Here is a 27,347-nt window from a genome sequence, read left to right on the forward strand (position 1 = left end):
TTATCAGATACTCTTGAACATTAGTCAATGCAGGATGATATTTGAGGTGACTAATTGAAGGAGGGAAGCCAATGCCCACTTCCCCGTTTGCTCAGCGTGCTGCGATGGTTAATCAGAACCGAGTAGGGTATATCGAGGTATCCTGAACGTCATAGATGGAGAAAGGAGAGTTTCGTTCAGAAGGAAAGCCTGAATAGTTTCTTCTATAAGTAGCTGTTCGAAGAGAGTGTACTGGGAAGTAAGTGACCGAATATTAAGAAACAGTAATGATATACCCATGATTAAGGTGCAGGAGTAGTGTTGGAAGTGGCGGAGGAGACATGTAATTCGTCAAGAGGGGTGGCATGAAAAGAGACATGAGGTCCAGAGTAAGTAGCTTTGAAAGAATATTTAAAGATGCTGCGGGCTGCGTGGTTGACCACCTGGAGAATATGTTGACGTAGAAAAAGATGAATATTTTGTAATGCAATGGTAAAGAACGAAAGGAGTTGTTATATGGAAATTGCTTCGCCAAGAGTTTGTGGTACTACATTGTGTTGAATGTCAAGTAGGATGGGTCTCAGCGGAACAGTGAGCTCCGATTTAAAGGTTCGGCAGTTGGCAGTGCTTTGCAGCGATAGATATATGTGTGGTGTTGTTCCGGGCACGTAGAGTATTGAGGTGGCTTCGTTAGGTTAGTGCAAGCTTACGTTTCGTTGTTTCCACTGCAGTACGCACACTTGCTTGGCTGGGTGCATTTCTATGTTGGATGTGAGTTGTATGCTTGGCAGCGCTCACACCTCAATGGTAAAGGTGGCGGCGATTTCAATGGCTCTACTCGATGTTTCTTTTTATAGATGAGGGCACCATAAGTAAGAAGATCATCAATAGAGGTTTGAAAATTGGTTAATATTCTTATCATATAGGTAGCTCCTTGGTCGTTTTAATACGAAGGCATTTTAGAATGGAGTGTCCTCAAGAGTAAGCTCTTCCATGACCTCGTCGTCGGTTAGAGAAGGGTCAACCCCTCTAATGACAACCGAGAGAGCCGGTGTTTTACATGGTGGCGGTGCTTGTCGGAATGTCTTAGGTTCGAGGCGCTTCATATTGGCGTGCTTACCAAAAATTTCAAAGCTGCACCTATATCGCACATTAGTTAAGATTTGAAAATGATTCCGTTGCGAGTGCGAACTATCTGTGCTACAGAAGCGCGTGGCGGATATTTTACAAGTTGCTGGAAGGCTAGCTTTGTATTGTCAAACTTGGTGTCAAAATTGGTGAGTAGAAATGAATACAGACACGGTTTGGAGGTATATTGAATAGATGGAAATTCTTTGTCGTCGTCTAAATTCATTGAACAAACAGACTGTTCGGAGCCACTAACAGTGTGATAACGTTTAAACAGTGGCTGATCAAAAGTGCTGTTAGTTTTGTCGGGAGTGCGAGAGCGGGATCTACCGGTATTCTTGCCTTGAGGTGTAGTTTTATGCTTGCGGTTGGCCCCCTTGCCCATCGAGGTAGGTTCGAGAGACGGACCCGGAGGTTGCGGTTGTAGTCCAGGATGGGCACCTGATGCCATCCCTTGAGATGTTAGACGACTCTGACAATGAAGATGAGAGGAAATACAATGAGATGAGATGAGATGAGATGAAAATCAAAAGGTACAAAAGACGTCCTCGATCGGGTAAAACCCTCTGTATTCTCTCCACAACACTTCGCCCTAAATTCAGATCTGCCTGATCTGGGTCCACAGAACTGTAATAATCTGAATACAGACTTGACACCTAAATGCCTCGCTGCGAAAGCCAAGGACGGATGAGTATGCAGCTTAAGGACATCGCCTTCCGAGCATATCAAAAATAACTCGTTACTACCTGGGAGAATTTGCATTGGTATTTATCGTTTAATATGAGCAAAGCTTTACATAAAATCTTTGGTACTTCTGCCAAGTAATGAATAATGTTCTATGATTTGAGTAATCGGTCACAATAATATTTTTGTAAACCTGTGAATCGTCTAACAACAGTAACACAGGCAAGAGTTCTGCCATCTTATTTTAATATATGCTGACACAAGAATAACATATAAAGAAAACAGATGGAAACACGGCTATCTGTGTAACTGTTGTCAAGTAATTCACAGGTATTAATTCACAGTAATTAAAAATTCACTTGATGTTAATAAAATTATGTACTCATTTACAAATAAAACATTTTATCAAATCAGTTATAAAATATTTTACAATTTATAAAAGTTGTCTAAATTCTTCTTAAAATTCCTGATATTTTCGCTAAAATCCAAATCTATCTCTTTCTTTGTCGAAATTATTAAATTATACTTCGAACACATAAGTGGCGAATTTTTATACATTTCTGTTCTGATTACCTTACAATAAAATAGATCTCTACTTCTTAAATGATTTTGTTTTACATTAAAACTAATTTTATGTAAAAAGGAACTGTTTTGTATTACTCCATTTATGATTTTGTAAAGAAATAGTTGTTCAAAATATGCTCTCCTGTTAGTTAACGATATAAAGTCAAACTCTTTCAATAGTGCAACATACGGTATTTTATTATCATAGGCAGACATATTGTATTTTTTAAATATAACCATCTTAAAAAATTTCTTTTGAATTTGTTCGAGCTGTCCCTGGAGAAATTTCTGATATGGAATCCATATAAGAGAGCAATATTCTAATTTTGATCTAACCATAGCATTGTAAATTACAATAATGGTATATAAGATGAGAATATCTTGAATTTCTAATTACAAACCCTAATCGTTTATACGCATCTTTTATAATGTTTCGTATATGGTCATGAAATGACAAATTAAAATTCATTGTAACTCCCAGGTCTTTTATTGAATATACTCTTGATATAGCATTACCATTAATTGTATATGTACGTCTTTCATTGTCTATTTTACTTACATACCTCAAGTAGTAACACTTTCTGAAATTCAATGGGAGGTCATTATCTACACTCCAATTGTATATAGTAGTTACATCATCTTGCAGTAGCAACGTATCTTCGTAACTATTAATTTCTTTATATACTTTGATATCATGAGCATATAGGAAACATTTTGAACTTTTAATTTTGGTCGGAAGGTCGTCTATAAACAACCAGAAAAATAATGGTCCCAAATTGGATCCTTGTGGAACTCCTGAGTTTACATCATATTTAAAAGATTCTACATACTTATATATTACATACTGTTTCCTATTACTAAGATACGAAGCCACAAGATTTAACATTTCACTAGACATACCAAAGTTAGAAAGTTTTCTTAATAATATATCATGGTTAATTTTATCAAAAGCTTTAGCAAAATCTATATATATAGTATCCACCTGTATTTTTCTATGAAATGCATCATAAACATCCTGGGTAAAATTTATTAAGTTAGTTAATGTTGATCTACGCGGGTAGAAACCATGTTGGTTTTCAGAAACAAAACATTTGATATGATTAAAAATACGCATATATATTATTTGCTCTAATATTTTTGCAGGTGCACATATTATGCTTACAGGTCTATAATTTTCTACCTTATTTTCTTCTCCCGACTTATAAATTGGACAGGCTCTTGTAACTTTCCAGAGATTGGGAAATGATTGTGTCTTCAGGATTAGATTGTAGATTGTACATAAAGGATACATCAACATTTCAGAGCAAGCCTTAAGTACATATGGTGGTATATTGTCAGGTCCACTTGCCCTTTTGGGTTTATTTTTTTATTGCTGCTTTATATTCATCTATCTTTATAGCGTGTAACACTAACGAATTATTTACGTTCATTTCGCTAGATTCTTATATGCTGTAATATGCTTTGTTCTCAGAATACACTGACCTAAAATATGTTGCAAAACCATCAGCTATATTTTTATCATCACATAAATTCTTATTATTTAATGTCATTGGTTGATTTATAGAAGATGACCTCTCTTTTTTATTTTTAATAAACTTCCAGAATGATTTGCATCCCCTATAATATTATCTTCCGTTTCCCTTATGTACTCTTTATATGCTTTATTCAGCATTCTTTTTAGTCGTTTCCGGTATTTTTTATATTGTGTTATATTCAGATTGTTTTTTAGTGTTTTCTATAATATTCCTTTAGCCTAATAGTATCCAGTATATCCTTATTGAACCAACAGGGAAATGTTTTACTAGAGTTCGTTTTCCTTTTGGGCACGGTTATACTAAAATTTTCTTTTATTGCTTCATTAAACTGCTCTACAGCTATATCTACATTATCAATTCTCTCCAGAAATGACCAATCCGTTTCCCGAAATATTTCATACATTTTTAAAAAATCCGCTTTTTGAAAGTTATACCTGTACGCTGAACTATTTTTCGTGTACCGGTAATCGTTATTTTTATGAAAGTTTACTTCGATTATAAATGGAGGATGATGTGCATCTGGTCGAACTATTGGTGAGTCGTCTTTAGTTACTAAAATATTTTGTCTTAAATTTGTTAAAACTAAATCCAAAGTTCTTCCATTTTTGTTCCTAACATTATTAATCGATCTTAAATTATAAAAATTCATAAAATTATCAAGTGTTCTATAACTTGGTCCTTGAAGCTGTGGATCGCATTCGACACCTGTAATTAAAGGAAGATTAAAATCACCTGTTATAATAAAACTACTATTATGAAATGGTACATTCTTTTCGAATGAATTGAAAAAACTAATATAATCCTCTACCTTAGATCCTGGAGTAAAATACACAATGACAATATAATAGTATTTTCCTTGAAAATTCACCCGTACACAAAGATTTTCTAATTTGTCATTTAGTGTACATCTACATGTACTATACTTGTTTTTTATTGCAATTAGAACACCTCCTCCTCTATCTTTAACACCTCCATCCCGTCTATATACTGTATAGTTATTACTAAATAGCTCGCCATCATAAATACTATCATTTAACCATGTTTCTGTTACCAATATAATATCATACTCATTCAAGGACGTATTAGCTAAAAAATCATTTGTTTTTGTCCTTAATCCCCTTACATTCTGATAATAAATTCTGACTTCATTTGTCTCATACATTTAGTACAACTTCTCAATATCTTCAATCGCTTTTATTACAATTACATTATTATCATTTTGATTTTTCTTTAATTTAATTGATCCAGCATGATCCACCCACAAATATGCAAAATTCCTATCACGTTTTAATTTCCTAGCTTGACCAAACAAACTCTTGCGTTAAGGAGTAAGGCTATGATTTATATACACAACTTCACTAGATGAAAAATCCAAATGTCATACGTTTAGATTTCTTTTCACCTTTCTCCTTTGCATGAGCCTATCTTTATCCGTTCGCTTCAAAAACCTTACAATAATTCCCCCTGTGCTCTGGTTTGGAAGTTTTTTTAACCTATGACACACGTCGATCATTTCGTTCGTTATTTCCATGTCTAAGGCCCTACCAATGTTTTTTACTGTTTCACACACATCTTCATTGTTATTTATGTCTAACACTCATATCTTCACACACATCTTCATTGTGTCTAATTGTTATCTCTTGACTTAATTGTAGCCTGAACGCTATGACATGACCTTGTATTCGCACTTACCTATACCATTTGTGTACAACGCTATTACTCTTTGTTAATCCCAATAATTGAACCAGTCTGTTTGTTAGGAAATTGGACTGAGAAGCACAATCGAGAAGTGTTCGACACATTTGAAAATTACCCTGTTTATCTTTAACATATACTACAGCTGTGGATAGCATAACGCTTGGTGGTCTCCTAAGATTCTACGGTACACTGTTTGTAGAACGAATATTCTTGCCTTCACATTCCTGCTCGAGATATGGTTGCAGCGAGCGTGTTTTGATCTTGACCTGTTTCCCTTTCATCTTGTGGTTCATTCGCTCTAGTGAGCGATGGACAATGCGAGTAGTGCAGAAATGTGTTATGCTTTTTATTGCATATTTTAGAATTACCTGATAAGTACTCATTTGCCTTATGCACTCGTTTGAGACAATTTATACATAAAGAAAGACCTTTAACTTCTTTAATTCTATCTCCTATAGGTTGTCTCAACAATGATTAGCATTGAAATAATTTGTGTGAGCCTTTACAGCTGGGACATGCATTGTCGTCGGAACACGTTATATGTACTGTCGTTGAGTAAGAACTCTTTTTCCTGCCTTATTTGTTTGTTGATGTGTGTTATTTGGAATTGAGGGTGTGCTTTTAGGTCTACACTTATTATCAACTGCGTCCAAAACTTGGCAACACTGTTGTAAAAATTGTGTCAGCTGTGACATGCTCGGTAATTCATTCGTTGATTGTGTTTTCTCCCACTCCTTATGTGTTGTGTTGTCTAGTTTGGTCGCAATCAAATAAATAAGTAATGCATCCCAGCTTTCTGTCGGTTGGCCTAATGATTTTAAAGCCCTCAAATGTTTTACCGTGCTGTCTAAAAGAGATTTAAGCGAAACAGCCGACTCATGTTCCAACATTGACATTTCAAATAAAGCTTTGACGTGTTTGTTAGCAATATACCTTTCCTTTTCAAAACGTTCTACGCTACGTTATAGTGTGCAGAAGAAATTTCCAAGGCTTGTATTACTTCAAGCGCCTCCCCATGTAGAGAAGAACGCAAATAATGAAACCTGTGTACCGGCTGCAATGTGCTATTGTTAGGCATTAATGCCTGAAACGTGTCATAGAACGACAACCACTCATCGTAGCTTCCAGAAAAGGTCGGAAGGTTTATCGCCGCCAACATAACTGATGGGTTAGAATTGCTTGCTTCATTGTTTTCATTTTTCTTTGCACTGGAGATGTGTTGATTTACGGACACTTCCGCCTTAGCTGCTAAATCAAAATAAGTACTCTCGAATTCCTCTCTTTCTTGCGTTTCCCGATCAATTTCTGATGAACCCTGCATCATTTCTATTTCGGACTGCATTGTATCAAATTCATCATAGCACTGTTTTATTTTCTCGTAATGTAACACTAACTGCATAATGTTCTGATCTTCTGTAAAGCTATCTACAAAAGGTTTAAACGAGTAAGTTTGGCCTTAATTTGACCTCTCTTGACCACGAATTCTTTCATTCTGTCCGTCATGCTTCACTCGAATTAAATACACTTCTAACACTTACGTTCTAAATGAGGTTTTGCTATTACAGGCTTATTTTGTATAAGTAATACAAGGGTAATATTACGTTGAAATATGCACTCACTACCTACCTTGTTAACTGCACTGTAGAATCCTGATCCGGCGTGGATGGACCATTTGGTCGATGTAATCCTTGTGTAGGCGCTGGTTTCTTAATAATTCTTCGACGTTGCTTTGAGACTGTTCAATATATTTGCACTTCATAACACACAAGATTATATGATTTCAATAAATACAAACACGCTAGATGAACATTATTATATGTGGATTAATGCGATATGAACACAACACACGTAGCTACCTCTGCTTTGTTGGTGTCCTGTTTTACATACACACTATCACCCCTACTGGGAAGAAAAACTACTAGTTTTATATTGCTGCCTAACCATTTACCTACTGGCGTTAGTTTTTATTGAGAAGAACGCTCAGTTCCGAACATACGTATCATTTATTGCATTTATAGATTTACAATTGCAATCTGCCTTAAAATTTGAAAGAAAATAAACAAACATGCATACACAGTAAAATTTTCTAAGCGTAAGCTTGATTGTGTAAGCTTAAATGACGTAATTACTTACATACTGAAGGTACAAAATATTATTTACGAGGCAGTATTGAACAGTATTTATATGAATAAACATAAACTCCATATTCTCTGTAACACACACAATTCGTACATACAGTACATATATAGCACTACTTACACTCACAAAGTACATAAATGCTTCATTGCAAGTCATATGTTGTGTTGTAAAGTTTATGTTCTATTTTTAAACTATTTTCTATCTTTTGTCATAAACTTGTTTATTTAATTCTCTTACACACATAATACTTTATATGATGGTATACGCATAAAACCCAAAATATTTTATAATGTAAAAAGAAATAACAGTATTGAAATCATCTTTAAAATATAAGGGAAAGGTTTCTGTATCTAAAATACTATGCTTCGTAACTATTATATGAACGTTAGTATACCTGGTTTCACACCCTATTTTAGAAGTTATACTATGGATACATATGCTACTATACGAAATTTTATCTACACATTTTTTTTCATTTGGTATTGCTTCTAAGTGAACTTTTGATGCACCACTCTATCATGTTATACGTCTTCATCCATGTTCTCATCTGTGTTCTCCTGAATGTAAAGATTATCCTCTTTAAACAGGTTACTACATGTCTGAAATTTACAGGCAGGTGTGCATTTCAGGTTGTTGCTAATACATTGACAACTAGGAGACCTTCACTCTTTGGTACATTTGAACGCCAGGAACTCCAAAGTTTCATCTGAATCTGGAGGACCTTTCATGCATAAAATTTATAGCTGGTCATCTTCGAATAGCCATCCATGGCCATCTGGGCTGGGAAAGTTGAGATGCTTTTCGAGGCTTCTCTTCCAGATAGCTGCTTGATAATTAGCTCTTTTAGCGTGACGGTACAGTATATCCGCACATTGTGGCAAATGCTCAGATTCGATATCATCTTTATATATCCTGAACAATTGGTACAGAGGCTCATTGACTTTGGTGATAGGTGAATCCTGTGCATAGACTATACATGTAAATTCCTGTAGAGCTTCTAGTGTAAAGTGCTAATTTTTCTCAAGAGCTACCATTGCTTTTTGGACTTCATTATCAGTGTTTATCAATTTAAGGCCTTCAATATTCCTACGGTCACTAAGTGCTCTGACTGAATTACAACCAGTGAATGAATGGAAACCAACAAGACTTCCGCATACATCTTTTCTCAATGAGGGGGCAACCCGTTGCACATCACTGTACTTTTCTCTGCTATAGTGCCACACTTCATGAACATATTACAAATATGTTCACTAAAGAAAGGGCTGAGATCAAGAGCATTTGTCATCAGACACAATGATCACAAATGGGTGATCAACACTTGCATGTTTTGCATGCAGAAGCATTTGGATGTCAGCTTCTTCCTGAGACATCTGAAGATCTTTACAAATGATACTTTCTTTACCAGTTAGTCTTATGCATTCGTCTTTCAATGTGACAAAAAACTGTTTATCATCAAGTTTCTGTAGATATGTCGGAGATTTTCAGTTTTCAACAACAAGCTCGATCGCGGCTGTTTTACTTGCAGAACAAGCAAGTAACCTTTTCCACTGTTTGATATTTTGATTTGACATTATGTTATTGTACAGCAAACCAGAGGTGGACTCCGGATTAATCCTCTCTGCATTCTTCATGGATTTATCGTCGTATACATCGAATACAACGTCGATTCTGTCGCTGTCTGATCCAGCTAGCAAGGCTGCTGCAAATATGCTCTTTGGCAACTCTTCAAAATCTTTCGCTGTCCGTTAATCCTGTGAACAAGATACATCCCAGCAATTACACGCTGACGGTTTCGGTATGTTTTCTGCAGCAGACACTTTTCTCTCAAGATATCTGCGAAGAGTAGCCTTGTTTGTTTTCTTCATGGTTCCATCATAATTATCCAAACCCCATGGAAATGATCCTAATGGATGTTGTAGAACTAATCTCATGTCCAGTTTTGTCTTTCCAGCTTGTAAGATCATATGGCCAAATAGCTTGTTATCAGCTCTCAAAACAATTTCCTTATTACATATTCTCAACTTCTTGGACGTTTGCATATCACTGAAAATCGTAAGTCTTAAATGCTGGAGGCGGTCAATGGAATTTGGTGAATATCTCATTGGGTTTCTTTCTGTCTTGTTTAAAATTGATAAAAGCAATTGTCCCCTTCTCTTTGGCATTGACGAGATCTTTTCCAATTTCGGTAGTAGCAACTGTGCCAGTCGATAATGACAAGTCTACTCAACCATCAAAAGGATTTCTCCAACTGTTCTCCATTGTGTAAAGAAGTGACTGTACATTCTTTTCATCCTTCTGTATTCTAGAAATTTGAGACCAGCATGTGACAAACCACCTCTTTTTATATCAGTCATCATTCTTAGATCCCTAAGTTATGCCCACCTGTGTACACTGCTGATACGCAATACCTGGTCACTGCACCTGTACAAAGACTATAGCCTTTTAAATTCACTGTCAGTTTGAGTGTCTTTTTAACTGTCCTCTATTGCCTGGTCAAATGGAATTCTTGCTAAAGGATTGCTTCCTCAAAGCTGTACAGAGAATTTTCCTCTGGTGAAGCGATCATACAACTACTGGTTGTCAAATAGCAACCTAGTTATTTCAAGGCAGTAAACCGGTTGATATCTAGACTAATTTTGCCTATCATATGCAAAAAAAAAAAAAAAAAAAAAAAAAACATGGAATCATCTCCCTTCTCTAGAAGTTCTAACTAGGCCCAGAACAATCTGCCATATCAATATAGCTCATCCAAAATGAGGATAAATCACCATTTTCGTTTTGAAATAATTCCTGGTAATACTTGAAGAGATTCAGAATGCGAATACAAGATACATTCTCTAACACACGTTATAACTTCTTGTGACACTCATTATGACGAAGTAATTCAAGCTCTATGATAGCGTTAATAACATCTTGCATGGCGTTTTTGTTATTGATTTCCATCCATTTAAGAAAGGCTTTCCTTGCCAATCTCGTTAAGGCTTCATAGAACAACTTATGCAGACTAATTCAAATATTATAATGTCTATTCTCCAGTATTGCATGTAACATGTTAAAAGAGTAGTAATACAGTGAGCTAGACAACCTTTTGGCGTCCTTCTAGTGAGGGTGAACCAAGTAATATTTATATTTATTGTACGTGGATCCCAAATCTAGGAACGTATACTTTTTTATTAATGTATGCTTCACGCCAGTATGAATGTTGTAATACAAAATTAGAACCGCAGTAAATGATCAATTCATATTGAAGGCCGTCTGTTTCTGCAGAAAACAATATCATCATGTCCCATTCACAGATGTATGATAAAAGTCAGATCCACGTAAAATTTTGGAGGGCTCCCGCTTTGTGTAGTGCTTAACACATTTGCCTTCGGTGCCCGTGGTACTGGGCTCAATTTTCGGACCGAGTACAGTTCAACGAAAAACGTGGTTCGGTTTCCACTATAATCAGTAGGTTTACGTCTTCTTTAGTGGCCACGGCATAACCGTGGGACGCTAAACTCAAGCCAAATCAAGATCAAAGTAAAATTTCTAAAATTTGAATTCTTGGAAATTTACACCTAAAAGCATATAAAATGAATTATTTCTGTTATCTGTAAAGATACAGTTATGATTCAGATGTCGTTCGAAAGCCCTTGAAATGCAGAACCTTTTTATTTCATGGTGGTTCTTTTGTGTAAATATAGTTGTTTCATAGTTATTCGCCATTAAAGGATGCGATTGAATGTTTGATCATGACATTTCTCCACTTTCAGGCACTACATTTCAAAACGGCAGCAATTATTAGGAACGTTTTGGTGTTAAAATATAGTCCTGGAGTATATACTCGAAAATGAAGCAAGAATTAAGTATCTACCTTGAACTACACTGTAATTATAATCGTTTAAAATTAGTATGGTGAAATCAGCATGCAGCAATATTGATGACGTCATATTTGGCATTAAGCTGTGCCGGACGAAAGTCCACCAAGCAGTTTTGGCATACTGGACCACGTATCTGTTCAAAACCTATTGGGGGATTTGGCCCCCCGGATGGTACCAAGATGTTTTCTGGGTCATGGGCTACTTCTGGTCCACGATCGTTCATCTTGGACAAAAAGCGCAGAAACGTCAACGAAGTGGAATAGACTTGAAGACGGTGAACCTTATACTGCACAGTATTCATTGAACAGTATTCATTGAGTTTTTCAAAATCGGAAACGTCAAGGTCTGAAATAAATGTCCGGCGTTATGATGATGATCAGTTTGGTTAGTTAATCTTACTTTTCTACCCATCGGATTAATCACGATGCTGAGAATGAAGGTATGAAAATGAAAAGAATGGAGAGACAAGAAAACAGCTATTTGCGCGAGAATAATAAAAATGAAGGGAAAGAAGGGAAATAATTAAATTTCCGAAATTGTAGAATAGCGGCTTAATTATTTCGCTGCCACTTTGATTTCAGTACCTCGCCCCAATGAGCTATTGCACCCCACCTACACTTTTGCAACAAATTGATATTTTTGCGCATCCATAATTTTCAGTATTACAATCCCGACGAACTTCCATGAATTTAGGTTTTGCTGCATTTATTTCCAAACCTGCAAGCGTTTAATAAGGCCTCTATATTTCTTTCTGTTTTTCTATCATTTCGTATCAGATTTACATCATCAGCATACGGCATAACCTGGTGAATACCATTCAGCTCTAGAGTCTGGTTGCTGTCTTTGATTTTCCTTATAGCATACTCCAGAGCAAACTTGAATAATGTCAACAACTCATCTTGTTTCAGGCCATTCTCGACCTGAAAGCTCGTGAGCAAGAATTTTACTGTCCGGACTTCACTTTGGGATCCATGTAATCGTAATTAATTTAACTAGCTTTTTCAGTATTCCAAATTCTGTAAGAACGCTTTATTATAATGTTTCTTTAGTAACTGAGTCGTAAGCCTTTCTAAAATCAATAAATAATTGATGTACTAAAGTATTATACTTTCATTTCTTTGGAGTATTTGTCGAATGGTAAATATTTGGTCGATAGTTGATCGATTTCGTCTAAATTCGCACTGATAATCTCCAATAATGTAATATCCACATGACATCAATCTTGCTAATAGAATGTTTGAGGGGATTTTATAAGATATTCACAGAAGAGAAATACTTAGATAATTATTACAATCCGCTTTGAAACCTTTCTTGTGAATTGGAACAATTCATTTATTATTTCAACAGGATAATATTTCCCTCCCCTAAGTGGAGTGTGTGGATTATTCAAAAAGACATGAAGTCCAATCATTAAATTCATAAAATATGTAGAAAAGTCTCGACTTTCAAAGAAAATAATAATAATAATAATAGTAAATGAATAACAGAATTACAAAATCAATTAAGTAAACAATACCTTCCAATTAAGAAAAAATGCTTACCGGGACGCAGGGCCGTATTCTGTGTGGGTTAGGGGGCCATTGCCCACGAAGGAAACTCTCCGCGTTCGAGGGGGCATTTTTTGACAAAATTGTCTTACTCCATATACGATACGAACATGAAATTATAAGTGAGGTGTCAAACAGGTTCACCACATTACATAAACAGAACAGAACACAAAAGGTAAATAAAACTTCAGTAAAAAGTATCTACTATTAGGGGCCCTAGAATTAATATATATTCGTATATCATTGTTGTGATTTGTCAAATTTGTCCGCTTAATTAATTTTTCATGTATGAAACGGGTCCAGAGGCATAACTAACAGCCTCGCAGAAATTGCTGTGCCCATAGTCTCCGGGGGCAAATAATGAATACGAGAAGGAACGGGTTAGAATCCCCGCAAAGGATGGTTAGGTTCTGCTCTCTTGCTCAAATTTTTCTGTACATTTTATATGACCAACTTTAAACAGCTGGTTAGGATAACGAACGAATACTGAACTCTTGGGCGTAAATGCAGCCGGCTTTTACTCTTTGGAAATTAAAAATTACGATGAGGAAGAATAGTAGTAATGTAAATCGGGAGTAGTTAAAAACGATGAGGTAGTCTTAACTTGAAGAACGTTTTGTGATATTTTCCCCATTGATGAAAGTCTATATAACTTGTTTTTGAACTAAAGAAGGAAATCTCAAGTAAGTCATTGTGACACTAATAAGGAACGTCTCCTTATACGAGCGTTAGCATTTGTATAGTATTACACGCAACGATTTCAACTAGATAAAAGTTTAGATAAAAGAGGAGGTGACTAGGTAGGTGAGTGGTTAGAGTATTGAACTTCTTTCCGTCGGACCCGGGTTCGAATCCCAGCCAGGTTGAAACTATTTCAAATATCTCAATTTCAATACATACTCAGTGTGATAAGAAAGATTTTCTCTTCTCCAGAAAGAAAATGATGTTGGAATGAGGAGAATTAGAGAAGGTCTCTCAATGGAGGCAATCATTTACTAACTTTTTCCAGCAGATATTTTAGATTTGAAATTTTCAGATTCTTTCAAGAATTTCCTGATAAATGCATGGTCAGTATGTAACGCCACTGGTTCTTAATTAAATAGTTCTTGAGCCACAATATCAAAAACAGAACTTTGAAGCGTAAATATCATTTATTTTATACCTTCGTTTAATATACCTATTACAAACGATCAACTTCTTAAATATCAATTCTCCTGATAACCCTGCAATCTATTACTCAACAAACTTACTTATTTATATTGTTCAATTTTTGGTAACTAAGGAGCACTAATAATCTTTTCAATACAATTTTTCTTCTTCTTTACAAAATATGCTCCGTTGTCGCACCTCTGATCATCCTTCTAAGATCGGTACAGGTAAATAATAGTACAACATACCGTTGTATCTGGCGCCACGAACATGGATTTCATTTATTCATTAACAATAAATGAAAAGAATCCTGGACCGTACAAGTATACACATTTTGATCAGCCCTTGTATATACATAAAATTATATTTTACATCAGTATCATAAAATCAATCACATAATTAAGCATATTCTTTGGCCTTACATTGTAATATAAATATCAAAGTACATCAACAGAAAAATAACAATAATAATACGGTCCACAATTTTTTGATTCATTGGACTATATTTACTATAATGTGCATAGTTTTATTCATGAAGTTAAATATAATTGCACTGAATTAAATATAAATATGTTCTCTAATAGAATTGATCTAGATGTAAACACGGAATAAACATTCTACGTGAATATACATATAGATTGCATAAAGGGCTTAATGAGTAATTATAGTGTTGTGAACACAATAAAACAATATAGCATACTTTAACATTGAAGAAAATAATTGTTACACTAGAAAAATAGTCGAAGATAAAATAACGTGAAGAAAAATACAATAAATATGTTATATAATTATGAAATACGACGTTTATCTCTTTTTGAGATTGAGTTCCCTCTATTATACATTATTTATATTAATTTTACTTATGATCTCAGGAGGGACTACATTTTTGACTAAGTCCATTCATTTCTTTCTAGTATTTTCGGTAGGTTGCCAAAATAATAAACTGAATAAAGAACACATTAACCATAGACATAAGCAAAGTCGATCTAAAACAAATCTGTCGGACGCCTTTTTAATGGTTCAAGTTATTCGTTCAAAGGGCGCAATTAAGGAACATTGTATTCCGCATTCTTGAGTAGAATCGGATCGATTGTATGCATACACAGAATTTGGATTTCTGTTATTATAATTGCTACCACCTATGAACCGACTTTGTGCATAATTACGATAATTGTTGTTACTTCGATTATAATTTCGGTGATTATTTCTGAAATTCCTACTATTATTTCTTCCATTAGGTTGAGTTGCGTTACCGGTATTATTTGGATTACACGCTCGTTCATTAAAATGACGATTGCCATTTCCTTGTGTGTTGGAGCAATTTCCATTCTGTACACTTATATTGCGAATATGAGCATAATTAATAGGATTGCGGCTAACATTACCCTGACCTCTATTGGGATTTTTATTATTTTTCTGCATCAAATATTGACTCTCGAAGTTCTGCACTAACATGACCATATGACTGAAATTGACACATTGTGCAGACATTAACATTTGTTGTAATCTAAACGGCAATAGTATGCGAATTGAAGCAATTATACGTGATTCCGGATGATTAGGATTTAGAGCTTTTAATTCGTTGTATGTCGATACTACAAATTCCGTAACATTTGTGTGACTTCGGGGATCGAATACTTTGGTACGTAATAAAGCATCCCTGTTAGCAAGCATAAAGTCGTTTTCATAATTGGATAGTAGGGCCGCTTTAAAATCTGAATAAGCATGGAGATTTTCTCGAATGGCTTTGAACCACGTTAAACATGGAGGTTGTAAGACGTGTGGAAGTATCTTCAGGAATTTTGATTCTTTGATTCCTATCAAGTCGTATTCGTCCTCGAACTTCTCGATAAATACCCGTGCAGGAATATCATCAGGTCCACCGCTAAATTTGGTCAATGATTTTACCTCGCTAAATCGCAAAGGTTTGTCATTATTATGTGATTTTGAATATTTACCGTAACATTTTGAATTCCTACGGGATGAATATTTCTTTCTTCTTCCAACTTCGGTACTTCCTTCACTGTATCCCGAAGACTCACTATCCTCCAAAACTCGATGAGCTGCTGCTGGTTCTGGTTCCTTAAAAGGAGACTGATTTCTATAACCACCATCATGAGAGATTACTGGTTCTAATCCATTATACATAGCCTGATTCCTATGTCCACTGTGAGACTGATGTCTATGTCCACTGTCGTGCTCTTCCTTAGTAGTATGGTACCACTCTTGCAAAGAATTCATATCCTCCCGGAGTTCTCGGATGTGAAAGGTGTGTTCGTTAATTACCGATTCCATGGCTTTGACTACATCCTGCATCTCAGTGTAATTTTGGGATATTCGTTCCATCTTTTGGTCATACTGCTTACATCTCGTGGAAATCTGTTCCTCCAATTGACCTTCTATTTTACGATGTAATTGATCCATTTTATCTTCCAGTCGTTCCTCAATTTTAAGTTGTAATTGCTTTAGGGAGTCCTCCAATTGTTGATGGGTTACATTCTGGAATTCCTCAAATTGTTGTTGAGTCACCATTTTTTGTTGTAACTCCTGTTGATTCTGTTGAAGTTGGTCCATTTTATGTTGGAACTCCTCAAATTGTTGTTGGTTAACCATATTTTGCTGGAACTCCTCAAATTGTTGTTGGGTAACCATATTTTACTGGAACTCCTCAAATTGTTGTTGGGTAACCATATTTTGCTGGAGTTGGTTCATTTGGCATGATATCTGTTTTAAAAGGTCCGTCACGGTATCAGGAGCATGACTACCACTTTGCATAGGTCGGTCTTGTATACCTTCTGTTTCCGACATACCTCGATTTATTCATTTACCGCTTCTTAATATAGTAACATAAATATTGGGCTCAATTGTGTCCGTTGTTACTGTACTTCAGAACGATACACTATCTCCCGGTATGAAGGCACCATTTAATTATGTAACGCCACTGGTTCTTAATTAAATAGTTCTTGAGCCACAATATCAAAAACAGAACTTTGAAGCGTAAATATCATTTATTTTATACCTTCGTTTAATATACTTATTACAAACGATCAACTTCTTAAATATCAATTCTCCTGATAACCCTGCAATCTATTACTCAACAAACTTACTTATTTATATTGTTCAATTTTTGGTAACTAAGGAGCACTAATAATCTTTTCAATACAATTTTTCTTCTTCTTTACAAAATATGCTCCGTTGTCGCACCTCTGATCATCCTTCTAAGATCGGCACAGGTAAATAATAGTACAACATACCGTTGTAAGTATTTATATTTCTGTAAACATACAGTATATAAAGAAATAATTCATTACATGCACAGCAATATTGAGATTCACATATGATGTTCTCTGGAAAACGCGATCCGAACCATACCGATTCATCTTAGAATGGAGAACTGTTTCATTAGTCACCTACTTTACAATTTTAACTGCATAAACACGTGGATCAGGCCTACCAACTGCTGTCAGTGCCGAGAAAAGTTACGTGTAAGTTGGTTAGCATCTGTCTAGGGGTTCTCACAACTGCAAATAACCTGGACCGCAAGTAATGGAATTAGAGCTCTTAGGGGAGAGATACTTTTGTGAGTGGCTCGCTACTGAAGAGGGCTGTTTAATCCCAGCAAGTACAAGTTATATTTTGTGTAAACAAACATGGTGGGGATTGTCTCTCTTGGGAATATTGTTAATGTCATTGATTCTTGCATTACAACCCGATTTTCAGGTCCTATATTCGGCCCCAACTTAATCATCCCTTAATAACAAAAAAGACCCACTTTTTGGATTGGAGAAAAATCTAAGACGACTTTGTTCATAAAGTGTTGTTATATTCAAATAAACCGCTACATTTCTGTGTCAATCACAATTGCGATTCCGTTAAATTTGGATTCGCGCGCAGGCTTAGGCTGTGATATATTTGCTCAGTGTGCGTGCGCAGATGATTTTGTGTTTCTTCGAGGGAAAACCGTAAGAACAATAACTGCCGTATGTCATTATTTTGCGGGGAACTTGCCTTATAGATATCCTTACAATTACATATATCTGACTGTAATACTTTCTTTACAATTCGAGACTCACATTTGTTGAAGTCAGGAGCTGATGGGGTTCGAATTCCAGGTCCCACGTTAATTAGAGGTCCCGTATCATATTACCTCCCTGATGAAATGGACGTTAAACTCAAGCTCAAACTCAACTCAATTCATATTTGTTGAACTTAATAAAACATTAAAGGCAGAAACTATATTTATTTTACATTACTTTCGTTAGAAGTACATTGGATGTATCACTTAACAAAGACATCACTAAAAAGTAATGGTCCGAAGGATTCCAAGTCAGTATTTGTAACTCTCAGTTCACACCCCGCTTTTTTAATTTTAAAATATAGCAACACTAGATATAACAAGAGATATAAACTTGTTCCGAAATCCTACAAGTTTTTTTTTCTCACATCACCCAGCCCTCCCTCACTTTCTAGAAAGACTAGGCAGAAAATGAAAGTTTAAAAAATAACTTTGTGTGGTCATTCTCTTGTAGAAACCGAAGAAAATTTTAGAGGAAGGTATAATTAGTACATTCTCCTTCCTTCTTGCTCTCTCCCTTGCCTAGTACATTTTCTTTATTTTATTATCTCCGAAATACCATTCCAGACAAATGCTTTTCTGTAGAAAAGTTAGAAACAAACCTTTTCACTCTAGTACAAAGGTGGCAGGATGAGGAACTGAGGTCAATTAACCGGCTTTGGAAATTTTCGTGCTATTAGGCTACTGAGAAGGTATAGCTTCCTCAACTATGCTATCTTCTACGTATAGTGGCTCGTCCCTTAAATAAGTCATCGTCTGATCATATGGTAAACATCGCTGTCATTCCAGTTAGTTGTTCTTACAATGCCTGACATCTGTTTCATATTAATATTAGCCAACGGCGGTGATAAGGGTTCCGCAGACCTCGCGGTGCGGGGGCCCGGACCTGACCGGGCCCCTACACGGTACCCTCAGCAAGGCATCTTTTACTCGTTATTTATAATTTTAATGCATTTTGAAAGTATTTCTACACAGCCTATAACTAATTCTAACAGTTTCCCAGAATTAAATAATGAAGTAATCCTTAAAATTAAATAATGAGGTATGACTGTGAACATGAATGTTAGGTTGCACTTTGCAATTTTCCAAAGATTTTATTTTCCTGTGTAACATTTGTATATTATTATGTTAGTCTATTATGCCATATTTTCGTTATATCCTCTGTGTGGAATGTAGTTACAGTATAATCCCGGATAACTGAAACCTGAATTATCCGAAACCGCAAATCTGATAAAAATGTACTCTACTGCACGGGAATACTCTAGAGGACGGAGATGTGCTAGGCTGTTCCTAATCCATATGCTATAATGATAACTTATTACAGCACTAACTACATATAAAGTACTGTAGTTCTAAAAATAATTTAAATCACAAAAACTAAAAACTGAAACCACTGGTGTAACAGACCTTAAATCCTGAGCCAGCCTCAAAGGCAAAAGGAGACGGTGATTATGAGAAATGAATGAAATGGCGGAATGAAGAAAGTGGGAGTAAACGAGGAACCCCGAGAAAACCCACAGGCATGGTGTTTTTTACCACAAAATCCACACGGCGCGAACTGGGATCGAACCAGGGACCCGAAGCACCGGAGGTGAACACTCTACCACTGAGCCACCTCGCCCCTCTACGACTACCTGAGTGACGAACAGGTGGTCAGCCCATTGCGTCACCCTCCCCCAATTGACGTATCACTTCACAGTTTTCCTCACGACGCTCGGTAGCCCCAAAAATTTGGAGTACACCAGCGGGGAATTGAACCAGGGTTCACGTGGATATGAATCCAACGCTCTAACCAGTAGACGATGGAGCTCCTTAACTTTAATAAAGAACGTAAGTGTAGCCTACAAAGAGAGTTTTCAAGTTATTTGATCTTCAAAACATTTCAGATGAAAGAATACTGTAGTACAGACCCAGTAATAGATGTCAATGACAACAAAAAAAATAGCGAAAACCTGCCTACTTTAGTTCGCTTAATCGTGTTATGCTATATTATTATTATTATTATTATTATTATTATTATTATTATTATTATTATTATTATTATTATTATTCCTAGTAGCTGTAATCATAGTTGTAATACAGTTAATATTGTAAAGTGCCACAATAATACGCATATAGAAATTGTGAATGAAGTTCAAGTAACACACGGCCTTTTGTTCAGTTTTTGCGGGGGAGGGGAGCGAAGCCGGTATCGCCGCCACAGATATTAGCCATAGTATTGGGAAGAAAGTAGGGACACGGTGGACGTTAAGATGTTGCGACCCCGCAAATGTGCGCAAAAGAGAGATGCAGGAAGAAAGGATGCTGTTGGAAAAATCAGCATGGAACTTGAAAAAAAAATTGACGAACTGCACCCGTGTTGACTGTATGTACTGTTGTGAGTGTACTTCGTTCAACTTGAAGTATAATTCACAACATACTTGCGTTTACTCGAGTTTACTGTGTGCCTGTGAATGATGACTTGCTATAGTGTTACTGTGTGAACAAGACTGTGTCAACAATGCTCAAATCGCCAGGAAGCTCACTGCTTAAGCATTGGGTACAAAACGATACAAACTACGTCACAGACGGTAAAATAATTTTTTTTGTGAGCCATGTAACAAGCAAATTGCGTGTGAAAAAAGTACCGGCTGGTCCAGCATTCCAACACAAAGGCACAAATGGATGCAGGTGGGAGAAAACGTCTAATAAACAAACGTTGTTAACGTTGCAAACACTTTCAAAGATCGGAATCAATTTGTACATGATTTAAGTCATGTAATGGTAGCTGCGAACATACCATGGAATAAACTAAGTAATATACATTTTGGTGGTTTTCTTCAGAAATATTGTAAACAGTGCATTCCGCAAGAGTCGACTCTCCGTAAATGCTATTTCGACGAATGCTATAATATTGCAATCGAAGAGTTTCGGAAGGAACTGGGCGGTTGCTATATGCGGGACAGTGGATAAAACCACAGACGCTTTCGGTCGATATGTTGCAAACATGGTCGTTGGGAAGCTCTGCAAAGATGAGCCCGGTACACCATATCTTATTGCGTAGAAAGCTGTAGATAGGGTGATCCACTCAACAATAGCTCATTTTATCAATCAATCTTTGTAAATATTGTGGCCAACTGGTGATAGGGACGAAAAGTTTCTTGTCTTGGTATCAGATGCTGCAAGTTATATGCTGAAAGCGGTAACAGCGTTGAAAGTTTTTTTTTTCTTATCCCCAGATGATCCACATTACCTGTTTGGCTCATGGACTTCATAGGGTAGCAGAAGAAATTCCATCTCTGTTTCCGGATGTCAGTTCTTTAATACCTAATAGAAAGATACTTATACAAGCGTATTGAGAAGCACTTTCTCATACTCTCCTTTCCCCTGAACCAATTCTTACCCGCTGGGCAACTTCGCTTGTGGCTTCAATGTTTGATTGTGAATACCCAGACGAAGTGAAAAGCATTGTACAAGGATTTGACTCCGCTGATGCGAAAGTCATTCAGCAGAGCAAAGTCGCTTTCAACTGCCAAGAAGTCAGAAGAAATCTAGTAATGATAAAGACCCATTCTAAGATCGTGTCGACATTAATTCAGAAACTAAAGATGCGAGGGATGCTACCCAGTGAATGCCTAGCTCTAGTTGATAAAGTTCAGCACGAGCTCTAGTCAGTTCTGGTGAACTCGGGCGTTCTGTTGAAAATAAATTAAAGGATGTTCTTGCTAGAAACTCCGACTACAAAATTATTGGAACCATAAGAAAGTATCTTCAAGGGTAAATTCCAAACTGCCACAAATTGTACGTTCCAAGCTTGATCCTCTTTATAAATATTGTCCGGTAACATCTGTCGACGTTCAGAGGTCACTTTCTGGCTACAGACTTATTCTAATGGAGAAACATTACAAACTGATACCAGAAAAAGTAGAGAAGCGTAGAGAATTTATTACAAGGCTAATTACGGAAAGGAAGGAATTTTCAAACACAACTTTCTACAGTGGAAACATGTAGAAAATTCAGGCTCGCGTCATTTTGTATAAAGTAAATGCACTTTAAAATACATTCATGAAGAAAATACTAGAGATATGTGTTCCCACATCACTCACTGTGTATATTTCAATCTCGTAATCTGTGTGTGTTTTAAAATACACTGGAATATATAAACTAAATATCACAACAATAAGTTTTGAAGCGGAGATACCCTGAAAGGAACATTTTCAATGCTATATTTCACCTACAAAACATCAGTCATAACTTTGCTGCGTGTTTGAAATTACTCTCTTTACTTGAATTGTTAGTGCATATTAAGGGCTTATTTTAACACATTTAACCGCATGCATATTTCATGAATTTTAAGTGAATAAAAATCCGATGTCTAGTAATGAGTTATTGAGATAAGGAGCTCCATTCCTCTACCAGTGTTGTTGACTACTCCTGGCTGGTCCTTGGTACATCTGGCTGTGTTGCAAGATGTCTGCCCACAGCATGCTAAATAAGCACGATTGGATTTAAGTCGAGGAAAGGGATAATTTAGTCAATTCGCCGAATATCCTCTTTCCAAAAGTTTTGTTACCTGCACTGTTCGATGCGAACGCGCATTGTCATCTATGAGAGATAAGTTGGAATCGATTGCATCCAATAACGTTGACCAGTGAGTGTACTGCGTTCAAATATTGGAAGGTCGGTATGACCATGCAACATTATGCCCCTCCACATACAATGGCACGGTTTGTGGTCTTTCATGTTTCCATTATTTTTTTTTTAAAAAAACTGTATTTTTTATATATACAACTTATATGTGGGTTATCTCGTATTATTAACAAGTAGGGTATACAAGATCTGAACTTTAGGTTTTATTCTAAATCTATTTTATAGTGTATTACCATATATCGCCCGATTTTCTGCGTTGAAAATAAATAATTTAAATTCACATCTTTATATGTTCTATGGCTGAATTGGATCTATACTGCATCGTAAGTAACAATGTTCATCTTACTGACCCCAAAAATTATGGATTCAACACTGATATTGCTCATTTTCGATCATTTTAATGTATGTCACCCCTCCTCATTCTCCAAGTGTCAGGGCTGAAAATTGACTTAAACATCATTAGAAGTGTCACTGTTCATCCCGGCCACCTCAAGAACTATAGATTCAACATTAATATCAGTTAATTTTGATCTTTATATATATATATATATATATATATATATATATATATATATATATATATATTCCCGCTTCCCACATTGCAGGTCATGGCATCGGAAGTGTCACCAGTCAACTCAGCTACCCCAAAAATGTTGATTCTGCACTAATATTGGTCATTTTCGATGATTTTATATATCTCTTCCTCACCATCCCCCAAGTTGAGGGTTTTGAATTTGGATATAAACGAGATCGAAAGTATCACTGTTCATGTAATGGACCCAGAAACCTATAAAATCGACACTGATAGTGGCCATTTTCGATCATTTCTATATGTCTTTCTCTACCCCTCCCCCAAGTGGCGGGGCTGATTTTGGATTTAAACCGGATCGGAAATGTCACTCTTTATCTGAATCATCCCGAAAACTCTGGATTAGACACTAATATTGATAATTTTCGATGTATTATTAATAAAGCTCCCTCTACTCCGTGCTGCGGCGCACGGCATTGGAAGTTTTACAGTTAATCTCAGCTACTCTAAAACTATGGATTCGACACTAATATTAGTCATTTTCAATCATTTTAAAATGTTTATTCTCCTCCCCTACGTTGTACCATTCCGAACTACCAGGGCTGAACTTCGATTGGAACAGCATCAGAAGTGTCACTGTTTCTCTCATTTGACATTATGACTACCTACGTACTATCGATATAAACCAGTCCAGGCGATAGCAGTGTCACCTGCGGAGGAATGCCTGCTAGTCAGACACACGTACGGTGCATGTAGTATCAATGAGAGTGCTGATAATGTGAAGAATGGGGAAGACGCGCGATATATCTGAGTTTGACCGAGGAAAGGTTGTAATGACCCGGAGACTTGGTAGGAGAATTTCGTAAACTGTAGAACTTGTCGGTGTTCGAGAATTGATGTGGTGATTGTCTTCAACAAGTGGCGAAACCAAAAAGAAACGGCGTCCTAACGTCGAGGAGTTGGGTGCCCCACCTCATTACAGATGTCGGACGTCGTAGGCTGGGCAGACTGGTAAAACAGGACAGGCAGGGAACTGAGGCAGAACTAACATCTAACTTTAATGCTGGGCAAAGTACAAGTGTGTCTGAACACATGGTGCACCGAAACAATTCTTACAGTGGGCTTCCCCAGCCCACGACCCATCCATGTGCGAATGGTAACACCACGAAATCGGCAACTACGACTGAAATGAACACATGACCATCGCCAGTGAACCTTGGCACAGTGGAAAAGCGTTGCGCTGTCTGATGAATCCCGATACCTTCTTCATCATGACGATATGAAGGTGCGAATCCGTCGTGTGCCAGGGGAACAGCTCCTTGGCATCTGTACTGCGTGACGCAGACAATCTGACGGAGGCTTAATTATACTCTGGGGAACATTCACGTGAGCATCCATGTGTCTAGTGAAGCTCGAGATAGGCACCATGACGTACTAGGCGTATCATACACTGCTTGCAGATTACGTATACCCCTTCATCTGAACCCAATTGATCCCAATCGAACACATCTGGGATGTGATTGGACGTGACGTCAGAGCTCATTGCCCTCTCCCCGGAATTTACATGAATTAGGTGACCTGTGTGTGTGCATGTGGTGCCAACTCTTTCCACTGACCTACCAAGGATCATTGCGTGCATGCCATGACTCGTCGCCATTGTTATCCGTGCCAAAGGTGGACATACTGACAATTAGGTAGGTAGTCATAATGTTTTGCCTGATGTGTGCGTATATTTTTAACTCGTATATTTTGTCTCGCCTCGAATTCACGTGGCGTGCATGCCATGACTCGCCTCGAATTCACTCGAATTCGAGTCGAGTCGAGACAGAAACATTTTCGAGTCGAGACACAAGTGGAGACAATATTTTCTCGAAACGACTTGAGACAGGCTTAAATCTCGACTCGACTCGTGCTCATCCCTACCAGTAACAGTGATAAAATGTACTGGGCGGCCATCTTTAAAAAGATAAAGTGCGAAGTGTCGAGCAAAGTTGCGAATTATCTACCTCGAGGTTGGTGCGAGGGGTATCTCAGTTAGTGAATAGAGTATATGTTCGATAACAGATTATCTTGAGTGGAGTCATCTAAATCAGCCGATGTAAAAGATTCAGGCTATGTGATGTAGATGTTACAGAGAGTACTCGGTCCTAGGTAAAGAAAAACTAGACCAGCTAGAACATTTAGAAATCGCTGTTCACCTGTAAGACAGTAAAAGATTTGTCCTGTATTCCACAACTAACAACGGTCGAAAGTATGATAGGAGAAACGAAAGAAAATAGACAGAAGAGTTGAGTGGACGAAGGAAAGAGAAAAACAAAACGCAGATCTTACACGGAATGAAATTTGACACATACATTATTATTTGTGAACAAAGAGCATAAAAATGGTAAGTCCACGTGCAACAACAAAGGATTATTGTTGTACGTGGAATAGAAAAAACTAATAAATTTATTTCGGGAGGAGTTTGAATCCGATAGCACCCTCCCTCAATGCGCCACTGCGTACAACCCAGTAACCACTCATATTTCATTTATTGCTTAACTTAATCCTTTGCGCAATATCCTACAAGGTCTTGTCTCTTGTCTAGCAGATAAAATTGGGACATTTGATGTCGGATATAGGTAGGCAGAAGGAGAGCGAGACAAATTGTAAAGTTATGTCATTCAAGTCACTTAAAAAGAAAACATATTATTAATATTTAACAACTTAATCTAATTAATATAATAAGTTAACAAAGTATTAACATTATAATTATCCTATTTATCATATGATACTACTTGGTAATGATGACTACGATTAGACCTAAGTCATGTAACATCTTTATGTTCATATTTTGAATATTAATTTCGTTTTCCTTTTCTTTTCATTTAGTTGTGCCAAATTTAGAAAATTACATAATTGTACCTGCTGTGGGCAGTTATTATAGATTTCACGAGAAACAATTATCATGGGAGGAGGCGTTTCAAGTTTGCAAAGATGAAGGAACTCATCTAGCTATTATCAATTCTGAAAAGGAAGCTAATGTTTTAGCGGATATGTTCCCTACAAGTAGCAATGACAACATATTTGCTCATATTGGATTTATAGACATTGACAAGAAGAGAAATTTTGTAACTCTGTTTGGTATGTAACAGTTCTAAAGTATCTATGGATACTGTTCAAAAGTATTTAGAAGTAATTATATATATACAGGGTGCAGCACGTAAAACCGGCTCGTAAAGTGAACACATAAAATGAAATGTAATGTATTGAATATGATTAACTACAACACATAAATGAAATGTAATGTATTGAATATGACTACTCACCTTCACAGCAGCCTTCACAGCAGGTGCTGAAAGTGTCCTCCGCCCACTTCAACACACATGTGAGCACGATTGAGGAGATTCATATATACCCTTGTCAGTTCTTGTGTTGTAATGCTATTGGTGACATCCTGGATCCTGGTCTTGAGTTCTTCAATTGTGTGTGGATTTGTTTCTTATACTCTTCCCTTTAACAGTCCCCATAAGTAAAAGTCACACGTGGACAAATCTGGTGACCGAGGAGGCCACAAGCCTTTGCTGATTGTCCTCTCTGGTGTAAACATCTCATGCACAAGGGACAATGATGTAGCTGATGTGTGGCATGTTGCACCGTCCTGCTGAAAGTAACATAACTGACGCTCCTCTTCGGTCAAGTGTGTATAAAACTCCTCCAGGATTCCCATATACACGTCACTGTTCACTGTCGTCTCAAAGAATATGGGCCCAATAACGCGTGTGGAGGAAAGGACACACCAAACACCAATCTTCTCATCATGCAAGGGTACCTGGTGCTTTTTGCTGG

The 27,347-nt window shown here is 36.7% G+C and overlaps 1 protein-coding gene across 1 annotated transcript in view; it reads left to right on the forward strand.

Annotated features, from left to right (window-relative positions):
* Positions 1-27,347, forward strand: part of LOC145679180 (uncharacterized) — a 146,329-nt gene that overhangs the window by 28,113 nt on the left and 90,869 nt on the right. The window contains exon 4 of the mRNA XM_081749771.1: positions 26,391-26,642. Coding sequence (XP_081605897.1) covers positions 26,391-26,642 — 252 coding nt within the window. The remainder of the gene's footprint in view (positions 1-26,390; positions 26,643-27,347) is intronic.

The sequence above is a fragment of the Thermobia domestica genome, chromosome 2 (genome assembly GCF_964235325.1).
Source record: "Thermobia domestica chromosome 2, izTheDome1.hap1.1, whole genome shotgun sequence".
NCBI classification, from domain to species: domain Eukaryota; kingdom Metazoa; phylum Arthropoda; class Insecta; order Zygentoma; family Lepismatidae; genus Thermobia; species Thermobia domestica.